Genomic DNA, 21,201 nt, shown 5'->3' with positions numbered 1-21,201 from the left:
TTTTGATGAATTCACTACCACAGTAGTGGGTACACATGATAGAGATGGAATTCTATAAGGGAGATATAGTATACAACTTAAATTAGTTCAATATATAAAAATGTTTAGTCAAAAACAATTTCAATGAACAGCATAACCCCAGTTTATGACCAAGGAAAACTATGGCTCATAGGACAAATAAGTGTGGTTCTTTTTGTTTTCTAGGATTTCATTAATTGAGATCAAGGAAATTCAACCTGGAAGCTGAATTTGACAAAAACACTTGATATGCCAAATTATTCTTTATTAATATGAAAATATGAAGTGACAAGCATACAAAAGCTAAACTCTCTAGTCATCTCAATTTATTCAGTCAAACCAGTTGAAAGTCACAATTGTGCCTGATATGACTGCCCATGCAGTTGGGATTTCATATATATTCTCATATTGCGCAGAATATTTGCGGACAAGATAAATATTACTATGCAATAGTAACAGCTATTCCCTGAATGCTCAAAACATATTGGTAAATGTGTTTAGGTAGAATGTAATGCTGCCATTGAAGTCCTAAGTAATGTAAGGGGAATACAGTTAAAGACCCAGAACCAGATATGAAGAATGAAGACCCAGAGTCAGAATTATAATAAATTAAAAGTTTTCCTGAAGATAGTTTGCAGTTTCATTTGCAGAAGTCAGCTTCAAAACTCACACATGGGTTCGTAGGCCTCCTCGCCTACAGTTACAAAGATCACAGCAGTTATACTATTTCCAAGGTCTAAGCTACGTCATTGCTTACAGGATGAATGATTCTCATTGGCTAAGAAATAGATAAACAGTAATTTTCCACACATATACACAGATAGACTGAAGCATATCTCCATCGATTATGCAGCTGACACTCAGACCCTAAAGTTTGGCACGTCGTGACCTTCCAGGTCGCAGATTTGGGTTGCTGTGCGCCAGCATGTCCAGAACAACAACTCAGTCAATCTCCAATAATGCCAGTGGTTCCTTTGAACCTGTAACCAAGTAGACTAACACACACACACCGACAAACAGCTTTTCCAATGTTGGATTTGGCCAGGCTCTAACTATAAACAGGAGAGTATTCTCAAAACATCAAGATAGTGCGTTCTTTCTCTCAAGGAGAGCTAAACTTTAGTCTAAATGGAAAATATAGGCTTTAACTGAGAAATCGTCTCTTAAACTGTAGATCCCTATACGTTTTAACACGTTGAAGACCTTTCTCAAACACAAAACAAGTCCCTATTTTATTTCTGGAACCCGGGCTGAATAAGCAAACACTGTTACTGCATTCAGATAGCAAATACTGACATTACAAAATACATGAAAAGAACATTTCAGTAATCACACTGGTAAATTGTATAACAAAGTATAATCTCCAGAGAAGTCATTCAACTCATTTGATATTTAGAAGGAAAAATATTGATCAATACCTCAATTATAATCAAAAATTACATATACATTGAAGCAGCAGTGGATTCCAATCCACCCCCTTCAATAATATTCTAATATCATATTCATAAAAAAACCAAGGTTCTTAAGGTACTCAAAGGAGCAGTCTGTAGAACAATTATATATTCAAGAATAAAGGAGTACTTAATCCAAATGTACTTAGACTTTATGATAATATAGTGAGTGCATTCAAACTAAATGTAAGCAATAATCCAATTTTGTGAAATGCAGTTTTACTAAATATATGACACTGTTTGAATGTGCATGAAAAACGACGAGGTTGTGTAAATACTGTACAATACTGGATATGAGTCCTGCTTTACACTGTGGAAATGAATAGTCATTTGGTTTGTTTGTTTCCACCATGCGTTTTACATAAAACACTTGAAAATAATCACCTCTGAAACTATTGCATGCTTTTGGCGATAGTATCAGTATTTGAGTACGGTTATTTGTCGTCTCTAGCTCACAGGATTAGAAAAAACCCCAAGTTTATGTAATGATTTTGTCACTAGAAAGTGCTACGTGCTTCTAGCAAAGGTGAATGTTCTTAATTTAAAACTATGAAAATGTGTCTAAATCTTAACATTGCTCAAGGAGCCAGAAATGTTGGTTGTAAGTCTAATTCTATCTGGATGACATACAAACAGTGTGAATGGCCTTATGTGTAATAAACAGTTGCATAAATACTGCTTGTTTTGGGATGAAAAAGGTCAATAACTTCTACTTCCCTCTTAGATTTACTAGAGTTGCACTTTATGTAGCCTTATATTTCACTGTAGAATGCATCTTCCACTCGTTTCCTCCTCGTCCAGTTCTTGATTTACTGTAGAACAAGGATGCAATGATCAGGTTTTACATATGAGAAATATTCATATGAACAAATTATAACCTGATGTGAAAACCAGCAATTATAATAACACAAGATGCAAACTACTTACATTTGACAGGTAAGAAAGGTTTCTGTCCATTCTCTGATACCATTTCCTCTATTTTCTGCAAGAGTTCAGTCACCTGTGTCCTGTTGTTGTTGGCTTTGGTACAGTCCAGCACATGATAACAGTTCCAGCAATGATGCATCAGTTTCAGGAGCTGTCCTCCATCCCGCTGGATGTGATCCTCGATGGATGTGCCATACAGCCTATCGCCACATGAAAACAGCACCAGTGTGTGAAGACACGCCTCCTCGCCAAACATTTCCAAATGGCTCTTGAGGGCCTGCCTCTTTTTGGGAGTGAGGGTCGAGACTACAGGGATTACCAGTAAGAGTGCATGTGGGCCAGGATGGAGAAGCCCTGCCCCTTGTTTAATTTCTTTTCGAATGTTGCCTGGTGTGCGCTGGGCGGAGAACCAATCCCAACCTGGTGTGTCAACAATTGTGAGGCGGCGACCAGCAACCAATGCTTGATGACGGACAGACACCTCAGTGGGGCGTCCTGATTCAAACACACGACAGCCAAGTAGAAGATTACCGGCAGAGCTCTTACCTGCTCCACACCAGCCTACTAGCAGAACCCGTAACTCTGTTAAAAAGAAAGTGGGAGATTGCAACAAAAAGAAATTCACATGATGAAAATGCACTTTGCATGTTCTAAGGAGACATTCTGCAAAGGTACCAGCAAAACAAAGGTACAAGAGAATTAATCAGATGCGAAACTCACCTCTTGGCAGAGATTTAAACCTGGCTGCTGTCCTCTCCACTTCTGGGACTCCATCCTCTTCTCTTTCATTTGATTCATCATCGAATTCAAGGCTTGGCCTCACCATTTCAAAGAACCAGCCTTGATTCTCCCTAACCATTTCCTCGATTTTTTGTAAAAGCTCTGCAACTTGAGCACTTTTGTCTGAGCAAGTGTTATCCAAGGCATGATACCTGCAGCCACACCTCTCCACCAACCTCTGCAGCGCTGCCCCGCCATCCACAATAACATCCTCAACACCCTTGTCCTGCAACTGGTCTGCACATGTGAACAAAACCATGGTGTGCCTCCATATTCCTGCTCCCAGTTCTCTAACTTGGGCCCAAAGACCTTGCCAGTGGTTTTCGGTGAATGGAACTCCGATGGGAACCACCAGCAGCAGGGCATGGGGACCAGGAGAACATTGATCAATGAAGGACTGCTGGTGCTCTGAGTCCGTCTCATCAGTTGTGACTTTGGTTTCCAGATTCCATCCTGGGGTGTCAATGATCAACAGTCGCCAGGTGAGTATGTCTACCCAATGTTGTTGGTCTGTTTGGGAATTGTCGGATGGATTTTTCTCCTGGCTCAAGATGGTATTCAGTGTTGAGGTCTTACCAGAGCCCTGGAACCCCAGCAACAGTAGGCGCCACATGGGTGGAGAGGATCCCTCTGCTTTCGAGAGACAGAGATGAAAGTGAAAATGATATTGAAAGTGATCAAAACAACAGGCAGTTCAGTCCATGCAGACTACATCCACAACTCCCGTTTGTTTACACGGACATTTTGAGCAACCCCAGCCATAGTATATAAATTAAAAACTGGTGCATGTAGTCCTGCACTAAATATTCTGAACCGTAACCAGTCTTGTGATTGTAAAATAACAACCTAAAACACTTACATTTGACAGGATAGAAAGGTTTCTGTCAATACTACTACATCCTATATTTTCTACAAGAGTTCAGTCATTTGTTCTGTTTTGGTACAGTCCAGCAAATTATAAAAGTTCCAGCAATGCTGCATCAGTTTCAACAGTGCACCTCCATCCCTCTACTAAGTAACCCAAACCGGTAGCCTTATGATCTCATTGTAATGCTGAACCAAGATCAGATTCATTGACATTTGTTTGGGCATTGCTTTTGTATGATGGCAAACTGATCTAGAAACAGCTGAGACTCTCCTGTCTGCATTAGAAATCCCCAGAGACACAGGAAGCGCACGTAATGCAGAGGAAGTGAGTCAGCTGCCTGTGTAGGTGGGATTTGAAAGTGGAAAATTGTCTGACATACGAATGAAGTTAAAGTTTAATATCACCTACCAGCATTTAAATCAGAAGAGACCGTAGCCATCTTGTGTCTAGCTGGTCCGTGGTCTCCTGTCCTCTCTGTCTCTCTCTCTCTCTCTCTCTCTCTCTCTCTCTCTCTCTCTCTCTCTGTCTCTCCCTCTCTCTCTCTCTCTGTCTCTCCCTCTCTCTCTCTCTCTCTCTCTCTCTCTCTCTCTCTCTCTCTCTCTCTCTCTGTCTCTGTGTCTCTCTCTTGCTGTTTTGTCTCAGCAGCCAGTTGCCTGTGCTCAAACCATTGCTTTCCCCTCTTATCTCCCTCCTACTCTTTCCCTCGCTCTCCCAGTGATTTTCTGATTATACAACTCCCTAACAACCTTTCGCTCTGCTTCTTTTTCACTTTCTTTCCCTCATGAAATGATACCAGCAGGAGGAGCTAGAAGAAAGAGGCTAATAGAGAGCAGAGGGATGTAAGGAGGGAGTGAGAAAAATATGTGGCTTGTGATTCATTTTAGTATAGAGTTAGTGGGATGAGTTTGACAAGTATTATACGGTAAGTAACCTCCCAAAATTCTTAGGTAGTAATAAATAATAAATGTGGAGTGGTTTGCTACTCTTTCATTGTGTAGTGTTGAGTTTGGTGGTGGAGCAAGCTGTCATTAGACCAATGAAAAGATGGAAGTTTCCAGTTTAGCGCCACCCACCTGATTTTGCAGTACAGCCTAAACCCAGCAGCAGCATTGAAATACTAGAGCGAGTAAAGCAAACAATGGACAGTTTTTGTTCCTTATAAATAAAGTGTTATACATCAAACACTAGTGTATTGTACAGCAGTCTAGTGAGAATGAAAAGTAATATTTATATGATAAAATGAATGATTGTAAAAATCAGAACAAATATATAAACAAACTAATTAAGGGAAATTACATTCATTTGAAAAGCATTACAAATTCCAAAGTCTAGGGTTCGGTGTTTCAGGACTCATCTTAAAATCTGTTTTACAAAAAATAGTAAATGCAACTCTTGCTTTATGAATGTCCTCCTATGAACCAGGAAAAAAGTTTTGTGATTTTTTTTATTATGTCTGCATTGTTTGGAGTATAAGAAACAAATGGAGAAAATAATAGTAAAAAAAAAATGAAATGAAAAGAAAAGAAATGTAAAGGCAAAGGCAAAGGCAAAGGCAAACCAATGTTCATTTCTTTTTTTCATTCACCAATCAATTAGTAGTTTTGGGATTTTTTTTTAATCAAACTTTGTTTAAAGGTGATTCTCAACTATATATAAAAGATTCAACAGAATAATTTGATATACTATTTTACTTTATACACATTTTATTAGTGTGTAAAATGGCCATTAAAAGGGTAGTCCCATTTATTCAAAACAATGTATCTATATATCAGTATATCTTATTTGCATATGAATGTGTTTTTGGAGCAAAATGTAATAAAGCCTACATGCATCTCTAAGCGAGATTATAATGTTTCTCCCCCGATGCGGATGTATACAGATCCAATGTTACATTTGACATAGCCTATCTATTGGTTGTTTAGTTGCCTCAACCTTATATTGCGGCGATTGTGCTGCATGCTGTAAGTTAGGCTAGGGTTTCCCTTAATACATAAGGATTCCCCATAAAAGACCAAACTCGCAGGCAAGCAGAAGAACTCAGAATATGAACTTAACGCTTAAAGTTTAAAGCTGAGCGTTTCTCAGTGATACTGGCATTTTTGTCTTGACATTGGACATTCGCACATTTATAGGGACCGTCTCTAAAGTTACATACGACATTGGTATAGGCTACACGTTTCTAACTTCAATAGCATTTGAAGAGAACGACTTGCAGTCATAAAACCAACTGTAAGTGTTCATGTAGGTGTCAGGCATAATGCGCAATTTATTCAAATAAATTTAAGTTTGCTATTGAAGTTAGAAACGTTTAGGCCTATAGGACTACCAATGTTACTTTAGAGACGGTCCCTAAATGTGCGAATGTCAAGCCAATTTTACATTTAATTATTTAGCAGACGCTTTTATCCAAAGCGACTTAAGTTACAGTTAAACTAACAATATAGGACAACAATATGAAAGTGCTATGACCCTTCCCAGATTAATCATGTATGTAGGAATATTAACATATGTAGGCATACTTCACCAATAAGGTGCGAGTTAGGTCTTTTATATCACTGTATTAGCTAGTCCATTAAGTTACGTTAAGCGTTTTTTCCTGATGGAAGGTGAATCCTTGAGTATGATGAGGTATTGAGGGAAACCGATTATAATCCCGTTCATGGTAGAAAAAGTTGATAACATGTAGCCTAACACAGGGAAAGTAACAATGAAGTTAATGAAACATAAAAACAGCTTTTTTATTTTGTAAACACAATAAATAAATAAATGAATAAATAAATAAATAAATAGAACATAAAATATCACACAGGTCTAATAAGTGAGCTCCGCCCCATACTTCCGGTTCTGGCGCTGGGGTTCTGAAACTGGTGGTGCTGCGGGTCTGCAGCTGGATACTGTAGGATTATTAAATGATGGTCCAAATTCAGGAATACAAATACATGCAATCATGAGATTTATTAGGAATAGTGGGTTATATTAGCCTGGTTAAAACCAGACCATTCTCAGTTGTAACTGAGTTATGGTCTGGCAAAGCGTCATAGACAAATCATTTCCGGCCTTTTGCTTAATGTTAATAAATCTGAATTACTCCATATTAAAAAATGTGCTGCAACCTCTATCTCAAACATTCCCATCAAAGAAAGTGTCACCTATTTAGGAATAAAAATAATAAAAGATACTAAACTAAGATGTCAGATGAATTTTAGTTCAGTTGTGGAGAAAACACAAAAAAAATTTAACTTTTGGTTGTTAAGAGATCTATCTTTGAAAGGCAGAACTCTGCTTACTAAAGCAGAAGGGATTTCCCGCTTATCCTATGCTGCTCAGTCTTTATTTGTGGATAAATCTACTTGCAAGTTGATTGATGTAATGTTGCGCAAATTTCTTTGGAAAAATAAAACTCATTATATTAGAAAATCAGTTATTTTGAATTCTTATAATAAAGGTGGCTTAAATTTCATTGATTTTGATTCTCTTAACAATACCTTAAAAATTAATTGGCTTAAACGTTTCGTTCACAATCAATCCTCTATTTGGAGTATAATCCCAAGATATATCTTTTCTCAATTAGGAGGTATACATTTTCTTTTAATGTGCAATTATTCAGTTAGTAAACTTCCTGTCAAACTTTCCAATTATCATCAGCAGATGGATATGGCTTGGAGACTTATTTACAAGCATAATTTCTCGCCACACAATTTTTTAATTTGGAACAACTTTAATATTCTACATAAGAGGAAATCTTTATTTCTTGAAAACTGGTTCAATAATGGAGTGATGTTAGTAAACCAGCTATTTGATAGTGAAGGTAATTTATTTAATTATTCAGATTTTGTTTCAGGATACCAATGCCCAGTATCTAGTAAAGAATTTAATATAGTTTTCAAGGCCATCTCTTTGGGAGTCTGTATGCTGTTTAGAAACAATAATAGTTCTACAGTGACCTCTGTTTATCCCCCTAGTCCTGAATCTACTGTGGTTGGTTCTATTTGTTTTTCAATGCATACATCCAATTATAAAATAAGGTCATAATTTTTGGACCCTGTTACTTCATTTCCTTCCTCCATTTCTTATTGGAATAACCTTTTTGATGATATTAAATGGTCATATGTTTGGTCACTTCCTCAGAAATTCTTTCTAACAAATAAAGTTAAAGAAATATCCTATAAAATTATTCAAAGATTTTATCCAGTTAAACACTTTTTAAAGAAATTTAGAAGTGATATTGATACTTCCTGCTCTTTCTGTGAAGCCTACCTCCTCTGAAACTGTTGATCATTTGTTTTGGGAATGTCTTTTTACTCGGTCTTTCTGGAATAATATTGATGCTCTGATTGTCCAAAAGGTTTTTTGTAACTTTTCTTTATCATATAGACACATTCTTTTTGGGTTTTATTTCAAAGACAAGAATCTAATTAATGCACGTTTTTGTATAAACCTTTTATATATTGGAAAGTTTCATATACATAAATGTAAATATATGAAAAGTAAACCCCACTTCAGCTTTTTCAAAGAAGATTTGAAGATGTATTTAAATATAATTTCAACTTCTGTTAACAAGAAAGCAATGAAAACAATTTTTGTTTTTAATTTTTAAAGAATTTTTAAATTTGTGTTTAATGTTTAATATTCTCCATTAATGCTTTTTTCTTTTTGTGCCCACTTCTCTTAATTTTTTTCCCTTTTTTTCTCTCCTTTAAATTCTTTCACATTTCCTCTCTTAATGTATTCTGAACCATAATTTCTGTTTTGTTTTGAAAGATTGTTTATATTTCTTATATGTATCGACTTGTTCTGCTGGTTAATATTGCAATAAAAAAAAAGAAAAGAAAAAAAGAATTTAGTTCATTCTTTTCACACTCCATCACAGTAGGTGGCGGTGTACACCTTTAAAGTTGGTTCACAACCCGCGATAAAACCAAGGGTAGAAGAAGAAGAAGTCTCATCTTGACTTGGACACTTATTCCAACAGGAGTTCATCTTCACACAGTCTTGTGTTCGCTGCACTGGGCGCATCACTAATCCGTTACTGGCATGGAGGGATCCGGGGACGAGTTCATGAAATACCGCTCACCGCTGGTGTCGCGGTACGCCAGCAAAGAGATGGCCTATAACTTCAGCGACAGGAAAAAATTCACCACATGGAGGAAACTGTGGATTTACCTCGCTAAGGCCGAGAAGGTCTGGATATTTCTCTTACGTGTATTTCTATAGACGGTCTACTAATGATTTTGTTGTTATTGTGATCCTCTGAATGCCAAGGGTGATCCTGTCTTGAGTTTTTGACCTTGAGGGAGTGAGTGGAGAACTGAAGTTGCCAAACACTCTCAGTCTAAAAATAGTTTGAAAGTTTGGACATGAGCTGTGCTGTAATATTTAATGTTTATTTAATATTTAACTTGCCTATACAAAGAAGTAACTTACTGTGGTGGTAGCCTATCGTTACTAGCCTACCACGGTACTCTGATGGTATGAAAAAGTAATCATTGTACATTATTTAATATATACCACAGTACTGAAATTTGTGTACCCTGCTATAAATAATTTTCAAGAGTATTATCATTGTACATGAACAGGACAAAAATTGTACCTTGGAACTTCTTGTAAGTGGTTGTTATAGCATGGTTGGTGATTGTATTAATAGTAATACCATGTTAGTTTGACATTTACCATGATACTGAATCCCTACTATAATTATGTTCCATGGTATTCGGTTGTACTATGGTAAAAGTTCAAAAAGCAAAGCATTACTACAGTATGTGTCTAAAACCATTGTAGTGCCATGGTAATTTAATGTAGTAGTGTATTTTTGTATGCAGTATATAAAAGGTATACCTCTGTTTTATGACTGCCATGTCTAGCGCCCTATATATCAGTTTAGATGATGGTGTAGGAACCAGTATTAGAAGAGAGCTCTCAAATTCACATAACAGATATTCAGTTTGCTACGATTAACAATAGTTGAATTGATGAGAAATCAAATTATTCACTGTTGACCGGTGGACTTTGCTGGTTTAGCTGACATGGGAAGGCTTGCATAAAGGTTGTTTGTTTGTAGTGTGTTTAGAAATCAAGAACTAAGGTTTTGTGATCGCCCACCCAGTTACCCATAAGTCTCCAAAATGCCGCAGTCTGTTCAATTAGCACTGGGAAATGTTAACTGAACACAGTCATCTGGTCACATGGTGGTCATTCTCTGACCCGATGATGAGACAGAAAGGTTTCTGTTTGCTGCTCTGTAAGTAAAGTCACGCTGCAGAACTTTACTAATCTAGTCCTTGGGACGCACAGTACTAGACAAAGCCCTGGGAAAGATTGTATAAGTGTGTGTTTCCAAAATAACTAATGTAAATGTCAGGGTAACAGGAGAGTGACTTAAGAGGGTTGACCTTTACACTCTCTCTGTGTATAGCTAATGCTGAAACAAATATGCTGATACAATGTGTTACAGCAAAATGATAGGAGGATGCAACGATATTGCAATTCTGGCATTGTAATTAGCAAATAATTACTTTGAAATTCATATTTATAATAATTTTATAATAAATTAACTAAAACATTAAATAAATAGAATAAACTTTTAAAATGCTACAAGTGACGTTAGATATGACAACATTTGAAATGAGCCATATGAAAAATGGATATTGTAAGATTAGCTAAAAATGACCGAGAATATGATAAATATGGTAAATGATAAAGATAATAGAAATGGGAATGCATTAATAAGTAAGGAATAATTGACCACAGCCCGTTGAATTATTAGAAAAATAATGCACACCCGAGGTGGTAATGCGGTCACGACGCGAAGCGGAGTGGCCGTTACACCTCGGTGTGCATTATTTTTCTAATAATTCAACGGCCTGAAATCAATTATTCCGCTTATACTACAGTTACCACACATCGAAACATTGTTCAAATTATGTATTTCAAGACGTTTGTAAAGTTTTTGTCATTAAAACGCTCTTGTTTGTAGGACTAATTTATTGCGCATCTAATCCCACGCCTCCGTTGCTAATTCCAAAAGGTCATTTTAGAGTTAGTAACGGAGGTTTGGGCCACTGATAGCAGACTAATGCTGGAAATACTTAACGACTGGCTGAAACATTCTGTTTCCATCGACTGCAGCAGATTTTAAACACAGACTCAACGCGCTGAACACGCGTTTGGGCATGATCAATCATACCAAAGTATCAAATTACATTCATAACCGGCCTTACAATAAGTGTGTCCCCAGCTTTATGCAGTTATTAATGCAGTTATTAGAGAGAGAGAGAGAGAGAGAGAGGCATGTGCTTCAATGTTATTATTTAATAATTAATTCAATTCATTTTAATTAGTTTGTTCATGTTTTTTTCCTAATATTGACAGTAGTAAATGAAACACAAAGTCCTATTAACAAGTAGGCTATAGGCCTATCAATAATTATTTATTTGTTATAGCCTATTATCTGCAATAATTACGAAAACCCGTGCAGCAGGACTATCAATTTATTTATATAGGCCTATTCAGTTTAATTTTCTATTGACTATATAGGGCTATATACTTTTTATTAAAATTAACCTGCATGTTTCTATTGATTGTGAAGTTAGACATCGAAAATTGCAGATCAAGCGCATGGGCTGCATGTTTTTTCTTGTTATGAATTGTATCCTATTTTGCGTTATTACAGTTAACTACGCGAAGTGATATGGAACTGTAATGCGGTCAAGACCTGCCTGGAACTACGTTAGCCGTGCGTTTCCCTGAAAATAATTGCACACCTTAGAACGTTCTCAACCAATCAGAATCAAGCATTCAACAGCCCTGTAGTATGATAAGGAATATTAATAAATTATACTATAACAAAATCTCTGAAATTGGCTGATAACCAATATTATATTTTGGTATATTGTGCTTCTGTTACATTGTAAACAACAAGCTTTATTGTGAATGGAGCTGTTCAGGTTGTAGTCCTTCAACATAGAATAAAAAAAGAAAAAAAATTTCAAGCCCTGTAAAAGTTCAAATGGGTTTTGTGACTTTCATGATACTTGTTCTATCTACAACATAAAGTACAAACAGTCATACATCAAATGTGAAAGAACATGAGCTACTAACAAGCTTCTACATATTACAACTTGGTGCTTGAATTACAATGGGAATGCTAAATGTGTGAAAATGCAATCTATTTTTAATACATTTCTTTATTGCTCTAATATTCTGTCTGCAGGGGTTGGGTCTCCCCATAACCGATGCCCAGGTTAGCGAGATGGAGTCTCACGCTGACGACATTGATTTCGTCATGGCTGCAGAGGAAGAGAGGAAGTTGAGGCATGATGTCATGGCTCATGTGCACACGTTCGCTCATTGCTGTCCCACTGCTGCTCCCATCATCCACTTGGGTGCTACTTCCTGTTATGTGGGAGACAACACGGTGAGGCAAAAATATTATCACACCACTTTTTGTTCCTATTAATTGGACTCAGTGGAAATGCTGCTGGATGCAAAATCCTTCTAAGAAAAAGCATGTTGTTCTAAAGTCAGTATATTATTTTAAAATAGTGAAAATTGTCTTATTGAAATGTGTGTATGCTTTATCTGTAGGATCTGATAATGCTGCGTGATGGATTTGATATTCTGCTACCCAAGGTTTGACCTTCTGATATTTTCCAGCTTATGACAACTGATGCTTATTAAGGTTCTTAGTTCCATTTAAATATAAAATTAAGAAATCAATTATCAATGTGCTGTATTCAATTATTTTGACAAATAGTGTAAAATGGTCTAATTAATTTAAGAAATGTAGTTAAATGTAACATGAAATAATAAATCACTTGTCAAATTGGCAAATAAATGTATGTTTAAAACATAGTTTATTTACTTAATGCTTAAAATGTTAATTAAATGCAGTAATAAAATACCTTAATCATGCAAATTTTAAATGTGAAAAAAATAATTGCTTTGACCACAAATTTGGCACACCTAGTCCTCCATATTTTCCATCCACTGCAGTAAAGTGTTTATTGTTTTCAAACATTCTCTCTTCTATAGTTGGCTCGTGTCATAGACAGGCTGGCTAACTTTGCAGAGAAATACGCTGACCAGCCGACTTTAGGCTTCACCCACTATCAGTGAGTAAATTCAGGCTTTCAGTGCATGTACTAAACCTCCCAAATAAGTATTTAGATATTAGAGCATGTTTAAAGTGTGCATGTAAAATTAATTGTTTCTACTGTTTTCCTTTCTCCCTCCCCATCGTCTATTCATTTATGATCTGTCCATCTAATCTTTGACGCATCTCTTCAGCATTCACTAATTTTGTAACCAATACAGCATTATTCATTTTCTTCAAATGTCTTATTTTTCATATTCCTTCCTTTCATCTTTTCTTCATTTAATACAACAATTCTAGACTTGTTTTGGGTTTATTTCCCCTCTCCTCTTCCCCATCTTTCTCTCAGACCAGCGCAGCTGACTACTGTCGGCAAGCGTGCGTGTCTGTGGCTGCAGGATCTGGTCATGGACATGCGCAATCTTCAGCGTGCAAGAGAAGACCTGCGCTTCCGAGGGGTCAAAGGAACCACAGGCACTCAGGCCAGCTTCCTGCAGCTCTTCCAGGGGGATCATGAGAAGGTGAATGAAAATCAACAGCTGAATCTGATTTTTATGTCTTAACACTGGCTTACTTTATACCTAGTAGTGTGCAATTTGTCTCCAGCATACATACTATACATACTACCTTTCAAAAGTTTGTAGTCAGTATGATTTATATATGTATGATTTATATATGTATGATTTATATACAGGTCCATCTCAAAAATTAGCATATTGTGATAAAGTTAATTATTTTCCATAATGTAATGATAAAAATTAAACTTTCATATATTTTAGATTCATTGCACACCAACTGAAATATTTCAGGTCTTTTATTGTTTTAATACTGATGATTTTGGCATACAGCTCATGAAAACCCAAAATTTCTATCTCAAAAAATTAGCTTATTTCATCCGACCAATAAAAGAAGGGTTTTTAATACAAAAAAAGTCAACCTTCAAATAATTATGTTCAGTTATGCACTCAATACTTGGTCGGGAATCCTTTTGCAGAAATGACTGCTTCAATGCAGCGTGGCATGGAGGCAATCAGCCTGTGGCACTGCTGAGGTGTTATGGAGGCCCAGGATGCTTCGATAGCGGCATTAAGCTCATCCAGAGTGTTGGGTCTTGCGTCTCTCAACTTTCTCTTCACAATATCCCACAGATTCTCTATGGGGTTCAGGTCAGGAGAGTTGGCAGGCCAATTGAGCACAGTAATACCATGGTCAGTAAACCATTTACCAGTGGTTTTGGCACTGTGAGCAGGTGCCAGGTCGTGCTGAAAAATGAAATCTTCATCTCCATAAAGCTTTTCAGCAGATGGAAGCATGAAGTGGTCCAAAATCTCCTGATAGCTAGCTGCATTGACCCTGCCCTTGATAAAACACAGTGGACCAACACCAGCAGCTGACACGGCAGCCCAGACCATCACTGACTGTGGGTACTTGACACTGGACTTCAGGCATTTTGGCATTTCCTTCTCCCCAGTCTTCCTCCAGACTCTGGCACCTTGATTTCCGAATGACATGCAAAATTTGCTTTCATCCGAAAAAAGTACTTTGGACCACTGAGCAACAGGTCAGTGCTGCTTCTCTGTAGCCCAGGTCAGGCGGTTCTGCCGCAGTTTCTGGTTCAAAAGTGGCTTGACCTGGGGAATGCAGCACCTGTAGCCCATTTCCTGCACACGCCTGTGCACGGTGGCTCTGGATGTTTCTACTCCAGACTCAGTCCACTGCTTCCGCAGGTCCCCCAAGGTCTGGAATCGGTCCTTCTCCACAATCTTCCTCAGGGTCCGGTCACCTCTTCTTGTTGTGCAGCATTTTTTGCCACACTTTTTCCTTCCCACAGACTTCCCACTGAGGTGCCTTGATACAGCACTCTGGGAACAGCCTATTTGTTCAGAAATTTCTTTCTGTGTCTTACCCTCTTGCTTGAGGGTGTCAATGATGGCCTTCTGGACAGCAGTCAGGTCGCCAGTCTTACCCATGATTGCGGTTTTGAGTAATGAAACAGGCTGGGAGTTTTTAAAAGCCTCAGGAATCTTTTGCAGGTGTTTAGAGTTAATTAGTTGATTCAGAAGATTAGGTTTATAGCTCGTTTAGAGACCCTTTTCATGTTATGCTAATTTTTTGAGATAGGAATTTTGGGTTTTCATGAGCTGTATGCCAAAATCATCAGTATTAAAACAATAAAAGACCTGAAATATTTCAGTTGGTGTGCAATGAATCTAAAATATATGAAAGTTAAATTTTTATCATTACATTATGGAAAATAATGAACTTTATCACAATATGCAAATTTTTTGAGAAGGACCTGTGTATGTGTATATATATATATATATTTTTTTTCTTTTTAAATAAATGAATACTTTTATTCAGCAAGGATGCATGAAATTAATTAAAAGTGACAGTAGAGAAGACAGAAGACGTCAGCATTATTACAGAAAAAAATCGATTTCAAATAAATGTTATTTTAACTCATGATTATGAATAAAATGTATGGAGGTTTTCAAAAAAATATTAAGCACTTTAAGAGTGAAGCTGTCTTCAACCTTATAATAAGATAATTTTGGTAATAAGAAATGTTGCTTGAGCAGAAAATCAGCATATTAAAATTATTTTAGCTTAGTTCAGTTTTGACATCACAGAAATAAATTACATTGCAAAATAATATATTAACATAGACAAGAGTTTTTTGTAAATTGCAATGATATTTCATAATATTACTTTTTTTATTGTATTTTTAAAAAAAATATGAGCGTAAGAGTCTTCTTTCATAAATGTTAAAAAAAATCTTACTGACCTTTCATTTGACCTAAAAAAAATGTTTTGTGCTTTTTTAATCTTTGTTGCAATGAATACATTTAGGGTACGTTTACACAACAAAGATGTACTGAAAACGGAAATGTTTTTCTTTGCGCTTTTCTTGTACAAATGACAACGTTGTCAGAACGCGAAAACAACTAAAAACGCTGTATTTTTCACGCCAGGCCAGTAGCTGGCGAAGTCACTTCATAAAGAAACACTAAGCACCTAACACAGAATGTATGCGCATATGACATTAGCGTTTTCACAAATTCACATTTTTATAGTTTATATGGTGACGATAACGGTATCGTTTTAAAAAAACTTGCACTTTGAAACCTGTTTTCAAAAGTTTACACTTTCAGTCCCCCCAAACGGCGTTGTCATGTAAATGAACGGCCAAAATCGTGATATTATCGAATGGGATAGATGTATCGTCCCAGCTCTAGTATATTCTATGGTTGAACTGACTTTTGACTGTTTTCTCTCTTAGGTGGAGGAGTTGGATAGGAAGGTCACTGAGATGGCTGGATTTAAAAAGTATGCTCAGGCTATTTAATTTCTGCTTTTGTTGTTTAATAAATGCTTCAAATGGCTTCTAATCGATTAAATGTTGTTGGCTAGAGACTTACAGTGGGCATGTTTTTGTATACACATGGTTATTGAGTTCTCTATTTCTCTAGATCATACTTGGTGACGGGTCAGACGTACAGTCGTAAGGTGGATGTGGACTCGCTCTGTGTGCTGGCCAGCCTCGGAGCCTCAGTACACAAGGTCAGACATGAATATCACATCAGCTTTATGAACTTATAAATTAGCTGCTTTAACAATCCGCAATAGACACAGAAAAGCAACAGACAATATTTGTTTGATTAGAACAACCTGTTTTTGCTGTAGATCTGCACTGATATTCGTCTGTTGGCTAATCTGAAAGAGATCGAGGAGCCGTTTGAGAAAGAGCAGATTGGTGAGTTTGTATGCGAGACAGAGGATTTTGATCACATTTTAAACCAACCCCCGATCTGTCATGGTTTTCTCTGTTTGTAGGTTCCAGTGCCATGCCGTACAAGAGAAACCCCATGCGTGCTGAGCGCTGCTGTAGTCTTGCTCGCCACCTGATGGCGCTGGTGTCAGACCCTCTGCAGACCGCATCAGTGCAGTGGCTGGAAAGAACCCTGGACGACAGCGCTAACAGGCACTGTTATGTCATCTGTTGTCTGACCATATGATGTGGCATTGCACCATTTTGGCTTTGTGAAGATCAAACTTTAGGCTCTTTCTTTCACCTACATCCTGTCTCAATATTGTTTTGTGCTTATTTAGGAGGATCTCATTGCCCGAGTCCTTCCTCACAGCTGACATCATCCTCAGCACTCTGCAGAACATCACTGAAGGGCTGGTGGTGTATCCTAAGGTGTGTGTGTGTGCTACTCTCAATGCATTTTGATTTCTGGGTCGTCTCTTTTCAACACACATTTTAAAAAGTTTTCATCAGTGCTGGCAATTATCAGTGTCAGGTTTTATCAAATGAACTAAATGAGACGCTGATTATTTGGTCCAAATAATTGCATTTACACTGCTTTTCAAAAGGCCCCTTTCTTTTGTTTTTGAAAGTAGTCCTTTATGTTCACTGAATCAAATCTAAAATACAGTAAAAACAGTACTATTGTGAAATGTTTTTACAGTTTAAAATATCTTTTTTCCATTTTAATATTTTAAAATGTAATTTATTCCTGTGATGTCAAATCTGTATTTTAGAATCATTACTCCAGTCTTCTTCAATCACATGATCCTTCAGAAAGCATTGTAATATACAGGTATTCTGCTCAAGAAACATTTTCTATATCAATGCATTTATTAATAATATTTAAACCATTTAACAATATTTGATGAATAAAGCTGCAAATGAAGAGCATTCAAAACCTTTACATTAGACATAGTTTATTATAGATAATTATCACATTAAATTGACAGCTGTACCGTTTAAAAAGGTGTCATGAATTGAGAGAGACAATTTTCTTGATCTTTTGACTCATAAGAGGTCATTGTACTATAAAAAAATCCTTTAAGTGTCAGAATTTAAAGCCCCCTTGTTAGTCCTAAAACAGATTTTATTGTAACCAATTTTTTTAGATTTTGTCTGTTGTGTCACTCTGCAGAAGATCAACACCTACTTCTACATCATTGCCTCTTTATTTGCCACAACCAAAAGCGTCTGTAATATGCATAAACGTTTGCAAATGTTTCAACTATGTAACGAAATAAACACTTCTCTATAACGTCTTTAAACACTAATATAATGTACTAACTACCTCGCAAATATATAAGGAATAAATATAAATAAAGTTGATTAATTGGCATGCTGTCTTTGAGGTGTAGACTCTGGCTTGAAGACCGGTTGCCATTTTTCTTTTGAAAAAAAAAGACATTTTTCTTTTCAGTTTTCAGAACAGTTGCACACGTGTAATGGTGGGGACATTGAAAAAATATTTTAACATGCAAAACTCTTACCCAATCATAGAGTGGACGTTTACTTCCAAGTCTTGAATGTTGCAGCATGTTTCAAAGAGAGGGTCATAGGAAGGAAAATAGCCTATTACTTCTAAATTATGATGTGTTTTATCAAAAAATCTTGATAACATTATCAGGGGATTTCAGAGAACATTACACAAAAAAAAAATCAAATAAAAATAAATAAAAAATGCAGTTCATGACCCCTTTAATCATTCTCCCTTTCTCTTGTATAGGTGATCGAGAGGCATATCCGTCATGAGCTGCCCTTCATGGCTACTGAAAACATCATCATGGCCATGGTGAAGGCCGGAGGAAACAGACAGGTCAGAACAATCAGCGATTAATGAATAAGAAAAATATGGTACTGTAAATAAATTTGCTTTGGCAAATCAACCCCGTCCCCAAGATGTTTGAATAAATGACTTGCTGTAAATATTGCTTCTGTGAGCACAGCAGATGTTTATAGTGCCTAGCATTGACTAACATGTCTGTACTGAAAACACACTCAGGACTGCCATGAGAAAATCCGTGTGCTGTCCCAGCAAGCTGCGGCCGTGGTCAAACAGGAAGGGGGAGATAATGACCTACTGGCTCGGGTTCAGGCTGATCCATATTTCACCCCTATACTCGGACAGCTGGATAGCGTTCTGGATCCCAAAACCTTCATCGGCCGAGCCCCACAACAGGTACACGCATGCAGCCTTGACACACCTGTATATCTGCTGCTGTCCTATTAATATTTATCACATGATTAACATAATGTTTTAATCATGAGGTAGGCTGTAATACCCTTCCAATCGCTCCCTCTCTTTCTCAGGTTACAAGATTTTTGTCTGAGGAGGTCAGGCCTGTTCTAGAGCCATACAAAAGTAAAATGGACGTGAAGATTGAACTAGAGCTTTAAGACACACACACATGCGACTCTGTGACTGATGCATCAGAACTGTATGACAATGAATAAATGTCAAGCTGTATAACTTTTCGTGTGCTCTTTTATGTGACATTTTGACAACATTTAGTTCTCAAGCTCCAGGGTAGGGTTGGTTGCACCAGCCATTCGTAAGTTCGTTCTTAAATTAGAATGTTAAGTCCACTCTAGAGGCTTAGTAACTACTAGCTAGTTTGTAATTAACTCTGTACTTTATTCGGTCGCACCATTTGTGAGAATGTAATGTAAGGTCGTAAGCTCTCTGTTAAGTAATGTGTAGTCTCATGATATGACGTTTACTCTCAATATTCGAATGCAGCATTCAAATACGCGAGCAGAAGTTGTTGAAATGCCGTGAATTTCAGTTTATCCTTCATTCTAACTTCTTTTGCCTCACGTTACTAACGGTAAAATAAGTTTAGACATTCATTAAGTAGGATATACTTAACCGTGAATAACATAATGTGTGTTTTATATAAATAACATTCAGAAACTTTATTTGAATCAATAAATAAATACTGATACAAAAAAAACATTAGAAATGACATTTATTGATTATGACTGATTTTATTTGACATGGGACAGATGCACACAGTGGCACAATGTTTAGGAAGGGTACGTGTTTAAGAGCCGCTAAACAAATGAATCTTTTCTCATAATGTTCTCTCTTTTAAAATGTAAGTGAGTGTAAATGTCAGCATTATCATATATATCTAAAGACTTGAAGTCTGTCGGGTAAAGCAAGAGTTTATTGATGCATTTCAGTCTGTCTGCTATTTTATTCCATAAATATTTAGTTTATACGTAGAGTAATGCTTTAACTAAGTTTAATGGTGTAACGCAAAAATACTTAGTAGTGCTAACTTAGTTGTAAATGGGCACAAAGTTGCATCAAAATGCTAAGTTGTAAGTTGCGCACAGCTGGTGCAGCCGGCCCCTGATGTATAGTAATATTGATGGGTAAACCTTACAAACGAAATGAAAAACATTTTGGCCTTTGCTCTTATATTGTGATGAGTGAAATATCAGGGTTTTTTTCATTTTCCCCAAAAGTTTAAACGAGTTGTGAATGGGGACATTGAGGTTTTTTGATCAGAATAACAGCTTTGATGGTATTACCATACTATACAATGGTATTACCATGTATACATCTTTTTTTATGGGTGTATATATTAAATGGACAATATATCTCAGGAAATATAAACTGTAAAATTGAATTGAAAATAAATGTTTAAAAGATAATCCTTAAATTGTAAAATTATGGTGTCACTTTAGACTAGGGTCCAATTCTCACTATTAACTAACTAATGACTGACTTTTGATTTTCAAGTTTAGGTATTGATAGGACTAGTGATGTAGAATATGGTCATGCAGAATAAGGCATTAATATCTGCTTTACAAGTACTAATAAACAGCCAATATCCTAGTGATATGCATGCTAATAAGCAACTAGTTAATAGTGAGAATTGAACCCCTAATTGAAGTCCTAAAGTATTGGAAGAAAAGTTTAGGTATTTTTATGTTCCTGTCTATGAACTAGTTAATCATATACATGTGGTTTTAAGTAATTATGACACTATTTAGATGTTTAAAGGTGTCCTTTACCAATAGCTTAACTGGCTGTATAATAAAACTAATGAGGGAGGACACCAACAGATTATTCACTTATGTGTTATAACCGCGGGTGTAAATACTTAAACTAGTACAAGACAGAGCAAAGTGTGTTTGTACCGTATAAGCACACACACACCTATAAATGACTCGCAATAGCCGTGCAGCTATAAATCAATTATCCTGGCGCAAAGTCCATAGTTACAGGGTTTGAAACCTGTTTTAC

At 36.6% G+C, this 21,201-nt stretch overlaps 2 protein-coding genes across 3 annotated transcripts; one reads left to right on the top strand and one right to left on the bottom strand.

Annotated features, from left to right (window-relative positions):
* Positions 1 to 268: 268 nt before the first annotated feature.
* On the bottom strand, positions 269 to 4,782 carry LOC143721546 (GTPase IMAP family member 8). Of its 2 annotated transcripts, none has more exons than XM_077212047.1 (4): positions 4,453 to 4,782; positions 3,117 to 3,806; positions 2,397 to 2,978; positions 269 to 2,281 (listed from the first exon to the last, which is right to left on the bottom strand). In XM_077212047.1, exons 1-4 carry the CDS (start codon positions 4,481 to 4,483, stop codon positions 2,229 to 2,231), a joined length of 1,356 nt encoding a protein of 451 aa, XP_077068162.1. In that variant the 5' UTR covers positions 4,484 to 4,782; the 3' UTR covers positions 269 to 2,228. The 2 variants fall into 2 exon arrangements, with proteins under 2 accessions (XP_077068162.1, XP_077068163.1); XM_077212048.1 differs by having other exon boundaries at positions 3,117 to 3,809; positions 4,453 to 4,730.
* Positions 4,783 to 8,941: 4,159 nt separating this feature from the next.
* adsl (adenylosuccinate lyase) lies at positions 8,942 to 19,413 on the top strand. The gene is made up of 13 exons (XM_077212045.1): positions 8,942 to 9,225; positions 12,254 to 12,457; positions 12,628 to 12,672; positions 13,075 to 13,154; positions 13,485 to 13,656; positions 16,416 to 16,462; positions 16,606 to 16,696; positions 16,820 to 16,889; positions 16,970 to 17,117; positions 17,246 to 17,336; positions 18,670 to 18,759; positions 18,946 to 19,122; positions 19,254 to 19,413. The coding sequence occupies exons 1-13, from the start codon at positions 9,079 to 9,081 to the stop codon at positions 19,338 to 19,340; spliced, it is 1,449 nt and encodes a 482-aa protein (XP_077068160.1). The 5' UTR covers positions 8,942 to 9,078; the 3' UTR covers positions 19,341 to 19,413.
* Positions 19,414 to 21,201: the final 1,788 nt, after the last annotated feature.

Source organism: Siphateles boraxobius, unplaced genomic scaffold (genome assembly GCF_051911475.1).
Source record: "Siphateles boraxobius isolate OS27281-9 unplaced genomic scaffold, OSU_SipBor_1 66, whole genome shotgun sequence".
Taxonomy (NCBI): domain Eukaryota; kingdom Metazoa; phylum Chordata; class Actinopteri; order Cypriniformes; family Leuciscidae; genus Siphateles; species Siphateles boraxobius.
The sequence above is the reverse complement of the archived record's forward strand: the minus strand, read 5'-3'. Positions and strand labels throughout refer to the sequence as shown.